The sequence below is a fragment of the Artibeus jamaicensis genome, unplaced genomic scaffold (assembly GCF_021234435.1).
Source record: "Artibeus jamaicensis isolate MK-2021 breed Jamaican fruit bat unplaced genomic scaffold, CSHL_Jam_final contig_233, whole genome shotgun sequence".
In the NCBI taxonomy this organism is placed as follows: Eukaryota; Metazoa; Chordata; class Mammalia; order Chiroptera; family Phyllostomidae; genus Artibeus; species Artibeus jamaicensis.
In genome coordinates, this window is record NW_026521486.1 from 39610265 (window position 1) to 39622071 (window position 11807).

The 11807-nt window shown below is 41.3% G+C and overlaps 1 protein-coding gene across 1 annotated transcript in view; it reads right to left on the reverse strand.

Annotated features, from left to right (window-relative positions):
* LOC119045124 (protein lin-28 homolog A-like) overlaps positions 1-10697 on the reverse strand; it is a 44718-nt gene extending 34021 nt beyond the window's left edge. The window contains 2 exon segments of the mRNA XM_053661426.1: positions 10024-10442; positions 10445-10697. Of these exon segments, the coding sequence (XP_053517401.1) occupies positions 10024-10442; positions 10445-10697 (672 nt within the window).
* Positions 10698-11807: the final 1110 nt, after the last annotated feature.

Genomic DNA, 11807 nt, shown 5'->3' on the forward strand with positions numbered 1-11807 from the left:
AACCCTTCCAATATAATTAGATCCAAATTCTTTTATCTGTCCTGTGACAGAAATGTGTTACGTGGAACATAACACTATGAGATACTCCAAGAAAAAAACAGACCGATGTTCAAATAAAGGTTGTGAAATCGGCATACTACTATGTTTATCCTCAGTAAAAGTATAGGTGTAATTGCAAGTATTGCCACTGATTCAGCAACTTTTGAAGAAAAGTCTGTAGCTACACATAATATACACATCACTTATAAGTCAAACTTGATTCTGAAAACATTTCTAGGTGAATAAAAGTACACCATAGCGTTGAGAATACATTGAAAATTCTTCTTAGAGAGTCAAAATTCAAATCAGCATATTAAGTGCCTCAGAAGGCTCACATTAATAAAATCTTGTTACTTTTGTCTTACTCTGGGTTATCCAAAATTACTTGGCCACAAATGTCTTTTTTCATGTATCATTACTCACACATGTGACCTCAAGGATCCCCCGACAAGGAATGCTGCCTTATCACTTGGCTACTGTTTAAAAATGGACCCCGATATTTCATTCAGAGGTGTCCAAAAGAATGCTTTTAGGAATATCTTGAATTTTTGTCTGGTCAGACGTCCCACTAGGTGGTAGTGTTACAACAGCAAAATCCTTCCTAGTAGGGGCCTAGTAGCTCCAATTCAATTCCACGGGTATTTACTGAGTGCCGACATGTGGGGAGATACTGTCTAATGCTATGTAATCGACTGACTTTGCTGAAACAAGGACCCAGCCCTCTTTACTGGCCAATGCTCTTTGCATTTTACACAGCACATGCCCTTAAGAAAGCAACTGCCTCATTTTCTTAACCAAAAGTCTTTGAGATGTTATCTGCTTACAAATTTGTAAAAGAAAATTTTCTAAGGAGTTATGCAAGAAGGCAAATCTATTTATGAGAAAGCAAAACTGACAGTATAAAAGATCCGTGAAAACTTATGAGAATTTTTGAGTTCTTCAACCCCGGAAAGGGAAGAGAGATACAGTCGATTCCAGAAGCAGTTCAGCTCAGGAAAAGCTTACAAAGCAGAACTGCAGCAGTCCTAGCACGTATGGTTTGTACACACACCCTAGGTGACAGTGTATACCGGTCTCAGGACTCATCCAGGACACTGGAGCTGTTCGAAAGGCTGCTGTATGTTGCAACAAGAAGTGACCTTAAGGACCAGCATTTCAAAGACCTTTATGTTATAAACGAGGCAGCTGAGGTTAAGGAAAAACAAGTCATTTTCCAGGGATATTTCCAGCATACACGTGAGCAGAATGAAATCTTAGATCTATTTTTTAGGACATAATTCTGAATCTCATCATTCTCAGGTCTTCTGATATATATCTTTCTCCCAGTTTTAGGACAGGAACTTTTTGAGTCTCCCTGCCTGTCCAAGACTTGTTGCTACCATGATTCCTGTATTATGAGCAGAAATCTATCTGATTGACAAGATTATAAGTTTTTCTATTGTAATGGCAGTACCTCAGCATAGGCACAGCCTGGCATGGTGTCCAGCACATAGTAATCTCCCATGTAGGCACACATCTCTCCTGGCTTGTCCCCGCATTGCCATGCAGTCGGAGAGCAGGGGAGTAATTTGGTAGAATCTTCAGAGTCCTCCTTCATTTTTGGTGACATCTATTTTTAACAATGACTTTTTGGAAGCAGCATTACAGCTTTTCTTGCCTTTCTCATATGGTTTCTGTATTATGATTTTATATTACAAATTCCTTCCCACCCTGATATTTGCATTTTCCTATACCTTCACCTAATCTACTTATTATTCATATTGACATTTAAATATTTAATCATTCTAGAATTTATTTTTGCATAAAGTTAGGTAATCTGATACCATTGACTTATCTGTACTTTCCTCACTAATTTGAGATGTCACATTTTTCATCATGTCAATATATAATTGTATATGTAACAGAATAATACAATTTATCAGTGTATATAATAATAAAACATCACTTTTATATGCTATACATAAATTTAAAACTATATATTTTAACATATAATAAATAAAATATATATATGTTTCTATAATTTTATTATATATATATTTAAATATTTTATTATTTGTTTTTAGGGAGAGGGGAAGGGAAGGAGAAAGAGTGGGAGAAACATCAATGTGTGGTTGCTTCTCATGTTTCCCCCACTGGGGACCTGGCCTGCAACCCAGGCATGTGTCCTGACTAGGAATTGAACCGGTGACCCTTTGCTTCACAGGCCTGTGCTCGATCCACTGACCTACACCAGCCAGGGTTAATTTTATTACATTTTATCAATTTGTCTATTTATCTAACTTTTTATTGTGGAAGGGATAGGATACATTACTTTTTTCTTTGGAAAAATCAGTAACATTTAATAAATATTGTCCATATCAAATATGGAGATGGTTAGCTAAAGGAACAATATACTCAGTCCCAATAATATATAAATTGACATACACATGAGGAGCCAGTTTTTATTGCTACAAAAGCTTGAGGATTATGGAAAATGACCAAGGAATGTGAGGTGATAAAATCCCTGCACTTAGTAGATGTGTGTGCATTTTCCTCGTCTACTCTTATGGACACTCAGGTCTTGTTGTGTTTGAGAACACAGCTATTGAGAATGATTCCATAAAACACATTATTGTCTTTCCCAGAGACATGACCATTAAGTATTTAAGGACAGGTGAAGGCAGGATCAGAATAATCCTAAGGAGTGAGATCGCAATTTTCTTTTTTTTTTTTTAAAGAATTTTATTTATTTACCTTTAGAGGGGAGGGGAAGGAGAGAGGGAGAGAAATATCAATGTATGGTTGCTTCTGGTGCACCCCTTGCTGGGAACTGGCCCCTGCTGGGAATTGGCCTGCAACCCACGAATGTGCCCTGACTGGGAATCGAACCGCGATCGTCTGGTTCGCAGACAATTTTCTTATTCTCAAGTTTCAGAGATAGGAAAGGAAGTGGGGGGAGGTTGGGGGTGGGGGGATAGAGCACAAAGGAAAAAGGACTCACGGCCATGGACAACAGTGTGGGGAGTGCTGGGGAAGAGGGCGTAAGGGGTCTAAACGGTAATGGAAAAATACAATAAAGATTAATTCAAAAAAGGATGGATAATGGTACACTGTGAAGTTATTATGAAGATTGAATAAAATACCAAAATGTTATCTAGCCCAAATTAGATGATTAATGATATTATCTTCCCTAAAAGACATTCTGTGAGATCCTTGTGGGCAATAGAGACTTTAGTAAGAATATAAAAAAGAAAAGAAGTTGCTCAATTATGGAGCTGACAAGTCTTCTTTACATTTGATGAAATTGCGGAGTAACAGGGGTGTCTGGCCGGATCTCCGGGAGGTGGGGAGAAAGCCCATCCTGGCATGAGAGGCTGCCCCCTCAGGGGAAGGAGGGGTGAAGCAAACCCCAGGGGGTGGATTGGGGCAGTGTCCTGTGAAAGAGCCTGCCTACTGGGAGCAGGGAGGGACCCCTGAGACGGGTTGGTTCTGTACAGTGGCAGGCGGCCAAACCCCATTCTGCCTTGAAACAACTGGATGGATCAAAACAAATATTAGAGTTAAATTTTCTGAAATACAAAATGTTCTTTGTACTCTGTAATACTGACAAAGAATATTTGCCTAATGCTACACCCTTCAGTTGAAAGCTCCTGTGTTTTGACCATATGGGTAGAAGACATTTTTTTTAGGTTGTTTTTTTTTTTAGAGGAGAGTAGCTCTCAAATACCTTTTTAAATCACTTCTGTAGCTTAGATCAAATGTAAAAGTTCTTTAATTTGGGTACATGCTAGGGCTTTATCAGCTAATGAGAAAATTATTAATAGGTTCACTTAGGACATATTTGATCCATGTTATTGAGGAGGAACTGTCAGAGGTCCTATCTCTGTAGGTCTAAAGCCTACAGGTTAGAAACTATTTTACTGAGATGGTTTTGGTATGAAGTCAAGAGTTTTGTATATCCCTGGTTTTGAGATTCTAAAGACACACCTTAGCCAGCGAAGAGGTCAAGTTTGAGGAGCTGTTTTTCAAGGACATTTCTAGGAGCTGAGGTGGACTCACAGGTCTGGGACATGAGATCATCCCTTTTGATTATTGTATTGGAAACCCAAGAACAGCATACTTAAGTAGCAAGAAAGTAAAATTCTTGCGTGGTAGACTGGTTGCATTAATAATTTAATTTTATTCTTGCTCTTACCATTTTATTTTACAGGGAGGGCCCTTCTACTCTGACTCCAGGCTGGGCCACGTTGCTTACTCTGTCCAAAGGATGACCAAATGCCCTGGTTTGTCTGGATTTGAGGGGACTTTCTGCGGGATATGGGATAGACCAGCCAAACCAGGACCAGTTGGTCACTCTAAGACTTGGCAAATGACCAAGCAGAGGCTGGAAAGGAGCCCTCACTTGCCTGGATTGCCTCATCTTGAGGAGGATGCCCAGGTTAGCTCCCTGGATGATGAGGACACGTGAAGAAGAGTGCACCCTCCCAGTTCTCCCAGCGGAGGAGTCCTACATTAGCTGATTTTTAGGGGACCACACACCTGTGCATGAGGCCAGCCAGGTCAGCTAAAGTCCATGGCTCACGAGCTGAGTAAATGTCTATTGCGTGCCACTGAGATTTGGTGGTTGTTTGCTGTGTAGCACCGCTGTGCAACACATAAGTGAGACACCTACCTACATTTATTTAAAATATACATTATTTACATTTTTGACAAATTAGTAAATAAAGAGCAGAACAATGCTTCATCTCAAATTTGAACATTATAAGTTTTGGTATTGAAGTGCTGGATAGCATTATTGTTATATGCCCATAGGATTGAATTGATGATTTTTCAAGACGTGGCTGGAAGGTCAGGGGTGGAATTTAGCAGCGCTGAACTCAGTGCACAGAGATTGGTAATCCTTTCCCAGGAAAGGCGGTGCCGTTTGCCTCACGGCTGTGGGTGGATCTGGGTGAGTTTCTCCACAGTGTTCGAGGTGCGGGGTCCCTGTCCTTCTGCTTCTGTACTTTCTCAGCAGCTCCACTGCATTATTTGAAGTTATGTTTCAATTCCCTGGAAATTTGTCTGTTTCAGCTGTTGCCAGAGCATCTCTTTGGATAGTCCATTACCATTTATTTTCTGTGTACCTGCTGCTCGAGAAAACCAGAATTTTGTAGTTGGAAGGGGGTTCATAAATAATCATCCTCTCAAATTTTTGATGAGGGAACTGAGATTTGGAAAAGTTAAATTATGTTATATCCAGAGCACTCAGCCAATAAACTGCAGAAGTAGGATGGGAACTTGTGAACACTGACTGTTAGTGTAGAAGTGTTTTAATCACGTCTGGAACATTTCCTCAGGGACAGGAAAGCATTTACCCTCCCCTGCCCTCTCAGTAGGTAGGAGTCTAGCCTTGTCTTGCCTTGGGACCCTTGGTAGAAAGGTTTGGTGTTGCCAGGCTGAGTGAGGTAAAACCCCTTTGCATATGTAGGGTAGGTACAAAACCAATGAGAAAAGAATTAGATGTTTTATTTTCGCTGGAGCAAAAAGGAATACCCACCCCCTCTTTTCTTTCAGAGCATGTCCTCAGAAAACTTGGAATGTATATAAACCCTTTTAAAATTTAAATAAGCCTCTTCCCTGCATTACAAGCCAGGAATGTTTTGCTCAAGGACCACCTCTTGAGAGCCATCTCTTTGAAATGTAATCCTTAGGGAAAAGAGTGTCCCCCCCCCTCTCAGATTTTGTGGGAGGGAAGGAGGCAGCTTCCCTGGGCACCTCACTTCAAAACTAACACATCCCTCCATAAGATAGGAGAGGTATGTTTCTCCCCTGGGTACAGCCAATGATCTCATGCCAGGACCAACCCAATTACCAGGTGAATCTGGGAAGGAGTCTGTGTGACAAATGGTACTCTCAAGTCCTCTGCCTTGAGGACCAGTTACCAGTTAGCTTGAGGGCTTGTATGCCATGTTGCATCTGCCTGGCTGCATAAAACAGTGAGATTTCTTTCTGCCTGCAATTCTTAGTCGATTGCCTGTGATAATGGTCACACTCTGGTTTCATGCTTAATTGATCCTAAAACTGTTTTCTTTTACCTTTGTGGACAGGTTATCTGAGTTGGCAGGAGATTTTGTTTTAATTACATTTTTCCAACACATGATAAACAATAGTGAGAAAGAGGGAGGAAATAGGAGAACAAAATTGCCTGGACTGGGAGAAGTGAAGTTTTTAGAAGGCTTCGAGGAGAAAAAGAGTCTCAAAAGGCAATAAAATGAGAGTGAGGATGGGAGAAGAAAAAGAGCATTTTCAACAAATTAGGTGCTACATGCATTTTCCTTCACAGTGTTCAAGAACTAGAAATAAAGGACTTGAGTTAAAACTTGAAATTACTTTTGGCTACGTGGACCATAATTATCCACTACATTTGGTTAAAAATTGAAATTACTTTGGCTGTCTTGTGTTCTGACCGTAACATCACCCTGGGCCTAAACAGAACAGGCAGCAGCTTTGCAGCTGTGCAGAGAAATCTCATCTTTCTTCAGACACATTCAGCCACACACTCACCTCGGTGCACTTCGCACATCCCAACTAGGTTAATCTTCTAAAAAACATTTGAACCAACATATCAATAGAGAAATGGATAAAGGCTAAATAAACAATTTAAACATTCACATTGACAATACATATATAAAATTATTGAAATGCCCTAGAAATGAAGAAAATGAAATTTAAGATAACCATGATATATCAATTTTCACTTGGCAAAGATGTAAAATAATAATTTTCAATTTAGATAGAGGTGTGGGAAAAGGGGAATTCTCAGAATGTAAATTGCTATCACTTTTATAGTAATGTATATATTAAAATGTACATATTATCTGATCCATAATTTTCCTTCTGGAATTGTAGTCAATAGAAATAATCCGACAATATTCTTATAGCACTGCTTTTAACATAAAAAACTTGAAAACAGCCCTGGCTGGTGTAGCTCAGTGGATTGAGCGCGGGCCTTCGAACCATACAATCGAGGTTCAATTCCCAGTCAGGGCACATGCCTGGGTTGCAGACCAGTTCCCTGCAGGCCAGTTCCCAGCAGGGGATGCACGAAAGGCAACCATACATTGATGTTTCTCTCCCTCTCTCCTTCCCTTCCCCTCTAAAGATAAATAAATAAAATATTAAAAAACAAAACAAAACAAAACAAAAACTTGAAAACACTGTAATAGCCAACCAATAAGTTTGATAAATTATACTATATCCATATAAAGAAATACTATTTAACTATTAATATGATTTTTCAATGCCCATTGACTTGGAAAAATAACCTTAAAATCATGTCAAACCAAAAAAAGCATATTACATAATAATACACATTATAGTTTCATTTTATTTATTTATTTATTTATGTTTTCCCATTTTATTTAAAAGCATTTTGAAGGACATAGCAACACGTCACACTGATTATTTTTTTCAGTATGAATAAGCCTTTATTCTTTCACTTTATTTTCCCAGAGAAAAGGGGAGGACAAAGTCAGCATGCATTTTACAAAATGAAAGATAACAAGTGGAAGTGGCCGGCACGGCAAAATCAACCATCAAGTAAACAGTCCCCAGTAACGGAGGTCACCAAACCCCAAGGGGGCAGTCTCCTGCGGTTCAGAAATAAGAAGGAATCAGGGAAAGAACCGACAGGCACATGCTTTCCCTCTCTCCCTTACACCCCATAAATTCAAAATTTCACACAAAGCTTTGGTTTCTAGCAGTAAACATGAGTTATATTCCTCCGTCTCCTATTAAACAATCTTGTGGCTCCTTTGACATAAGTTTTTTGTACCCACATAAAAGTTCCTGAGTGACGTGGATATACATTTGTCTTCCTTTTTTTGGTCTCTCAACCCCATTTTCAAAATGAAAGGCCCCCTCATTGCTCCTCTACCCTAGGATCAGAGATTAAAACACAGCGGTCTAAGTGTCTGGCATGAATTCCATATCAAGGAATGGTCTGGATTCAGGGTATTGGGAAGAAGGGTTGGGGTATTTTTAGCTTCTTCACAATATTTTTCACAAATCATTTAAGAGATGAGGTGACACCCATACATTTACCGTGTATGTGGGTGTATATGTGGGCTTTTGCAGTGGCGGATGTAGTAGATAGAAGGGGAGATAGAATAGGAGTCAAGCTTTTAGGACAGAAGATCTGGTCCAAAATGCAAAAGAGGGGAAGAGGAAACAAAAGAAAGAACGAGTCCAGATCCCCACTTCAAGAAGAGGGGTCCCCAAGCTTATGTTTCAGATCCTTTTGCCTGGTGCGGAACCTTTTGTCAAAGATACGTTGGCTATTTTTCTCAATAAAAAAAGACTAAACACTAAAACCCCAAAAGAACACGGCAAAGGGCCAATACATTTACACAAACTAGGTCACTTAGCAATCACCAGATCGGCTACTTGGAAGTCCTGCAAAGCCCAGACAAACACAGTAACTAATTGGGGGAGATAAGAACCCAGGATCAGACACGCAGAACCTAGTGCATTGCATTTGCCCTGTTTCGACACAGTGAGGAGGGGTTTCAGTACATGAAACCTGCTTTTCTCCTTCAGCTACTGTGACTCTAGTCACTGCCACAGCAGGGCAGGACACTGGCTCTGGGCATCACAAAAAAGCCATCATTTATGGTCTCTCTGGAGGCCGAGAGAAAAAGCAAAGAATTTTTAAAGGTTGAGGAATTTAGTCGTTGCTTCATATATCTATCCCTGGACAGCTCAAAACGGGTAGAGAGGTATTGTTTTTAAAACCTGTCTTTGTCAAGTCATTTTTTAACACACACACACACACACACACACACACACACACACACACACACACACACACACACACACACTTTGCTGTGCATGGTAAGCCTAGCCCAATCCAGTGAGGGATGGAGCTGGTGTGTAATGTGAGTCCCACTGGAACTAGAGGTCTGGAACAGGAATCCTTGGTTGCACGTATACAGACAACCCTGTTCTTAGCTTCCCTCTGTGCCTCTCACCCAGCCTCACCCCTCCTAACCTCTGCACCAACCACTTATTCTTGTTCAGACCAATTTCCAGTCTTTCGGTAGAAGGAGATCAAGTAATGGGGCCACCCACTTAAAATCTAATCTTCCACAAAACCTTGAAGATGGAGGGGTTTCAAGAGGACACTGGCAGAAAACCCAGCTCTAATTGGCAAAAAGGAGGTAGTTCAATAGGCTATGACCTCTAAATAGTTATTCTTCTTGATGATAAAAACAACAAAAAGTATTCCTGCTGTACAGACCTGGAGCTTCTACCCACTTACCCCTGAGATTGCTCATGAACCTGAGAACACAGTGCAGGGATGAGGGCCTTGGGTTAACATACACACAAATACAAAAACCAGAATATGTTACGAAAAAAAGTTAAAATGCATGAGGTACATCATTTGCATACAGCTAGTGCAGCTGGCATCCTGGAGAAAGTGGGACCCAAGGTGCAGTTATCCAGGGGACCAAATAAAATTGTATTGGTCCAGAAATGGGGTGGGAGTGAGCTTAGGAGCAGCAGGTCTGTAGCTGTTCCTCAACCATCTTTTTCACCTATGGTCATAATCCATCGCTTGGGTCAATTCTCAGCACCATCTCCCAAGAGTGGGGGATGAGGAAAAACCCTGCTGTACCCCTGAGAGATTCTCTGCCACAGAATGTAGTCGTTTGTGGGCTGGGTTCATCAATCTGGTCTCATGCTAATCTTTTCACTCTGGCAGGGGAGATACCATTACACAGCATTCTTAAAAAAAAAAGCAACTTCCCTCTCTAGGTCACTTTCCAAAGCTGGAGACTCAAATAAAGCACACACAGAGGGATTTGCCCCAAAGTCCTCACATGCAGCTGGATGGAGTGTGGCTGGACTTCCTTTACCTCTCCCCTCCCCCCACCAGGAAGGAAGAGGGGTGAGGCTATGGAACCCAGCTTGAGACACATGGCAGTGCCAGCTGTCCCTTATCCACCCGTCCCCACTTTCTACTTTCTGCCAGTTGATGCCTGCTCTTTGAAACTTTCCGATCACAAAAGGGTAGCCCCTGATCCACCGTAGCTCATTTCTGGCATCTGGGAGCAGGGCAGGGCTATGGATCTCTTCTTTAGCTCCAAAGCAGGCTGGCTTTCCCTGTGAGCTGGGGGCCTATTGGGCCTTCAGTGGACATGAGGCCACCACATGGCTGATCTTTTGGCAGAAGTGGCACTTCTTGGGCAAGGGTGGCAATTTGCCTTTCTTGGAGTGATGGGCCAGACCTCCACAGTTGTAGCATCTGTCTCCTTCTGATCTGCACTTCTGCTCGTTCTTCCCCTTTGGCCTCCTGTCCAATACAGAACACTCCACCAAGGCCCATAGATAGATTAGATTAGATCCCAGGCCCTTGGCAGACTTCTTAAAGGTGAACTCACTGCCTCACCCTCCTTCAGGCTCCAGAAGGCCTTCCTGAGCAGCTTACTCTGGTGCACAAAGATATGCACTGGTGGGTCTAGTGCGACCTTGATGTGGGCCATCATGGACAGGAAGCCAAATTCCACTTTGAACCACTTACAGATGCCTGTGCCCTGCAGCAGCTGTGGATCCTCTGACAGGCTGCATCTGCCCGGTGTCTTCTCTGGTGCTTTGGCACAGCCACCTGCAGACTGTGGATCTGACAAGGAGCCCATGATAGTCAGCTAAGCCCATGGCTCAGGCCACAGGTGGGGACTGTTGGACCCAGAGAAGTCCAGAGGCCTGATTATTTCTGTATCTATTTTCTGTGTTACTTTGTTTTGGTAAAAGCTTTATTGCAGTACAAGATATTTGCAATGATACCCTCAGTGAGGGGCTAATCTCCAAAATATATAAGAAACTCATACAACTCAACAACAATAAAATAATCTGATGAAAAAATGGGCAAAGGATCTGAATAGATAATTTTTGAAGGAAGACATATAGAAAGCCAATAGATATATGGAAAGATGCTCAACATCACTAGTTATAAGGGAAATCTAAATGAAAACCATGAGATACCACATCTCACCTATGAGAATGACCTCATACGTACAAGAATGAGAGGATGTGGAGAGAAGGGAACCCTCGCACACTGCCAATGGGAATGTTACTGGTGCAGCAACTATGAAAAACAGTATGAAATTCCCCCCCCCCCAAAATTAAAAATAGAACTACCATATGACCCAGCAATCCCTGTTCTGGGTGTCTATCTGAAAAATCTGAAAACACTTATTTTAAAGATACATGTACCCCTGTGTTCACTGCAGCATTATTGACAATAGCCGATACATGGAAACAACCCACATGTCCTTCCACAAATGACTGGATAAAGAAGGTATGGCACATGGATACAATGAAGTCCTACTCAGCCATAAAAACGGTATCACCACTATCAACAACACGGATGAATATTGAGAGTGTTATGCTAAGTGAAACAGGTGAGACAGAAAAGGACAAGAACCATATGATTTCATTCATATGTGGAATATAAAACAGAAAGCAACAAATAAACAAACAAGGCAAATGTGTAAACAAACTAAAAAACAGATTCGTAGATGCAGACAACAGAATGGTGGTTACCAGAGAGGAAGGGGGTGGCGAGAGGAGGATGAGGGTAGATGGGGCTGAACACAGAGGGACAGAAGGAGACGAGACTTCAGGAGGTGAGCACACGATAGAGTACAAAGGTGTTCTCTGAAGTCATACACTTGAACTTTACACGATATTATTACCAATGTTACCCAATAAACTTAATTGTAAAAAGCTTTATTAGGATAAAATTC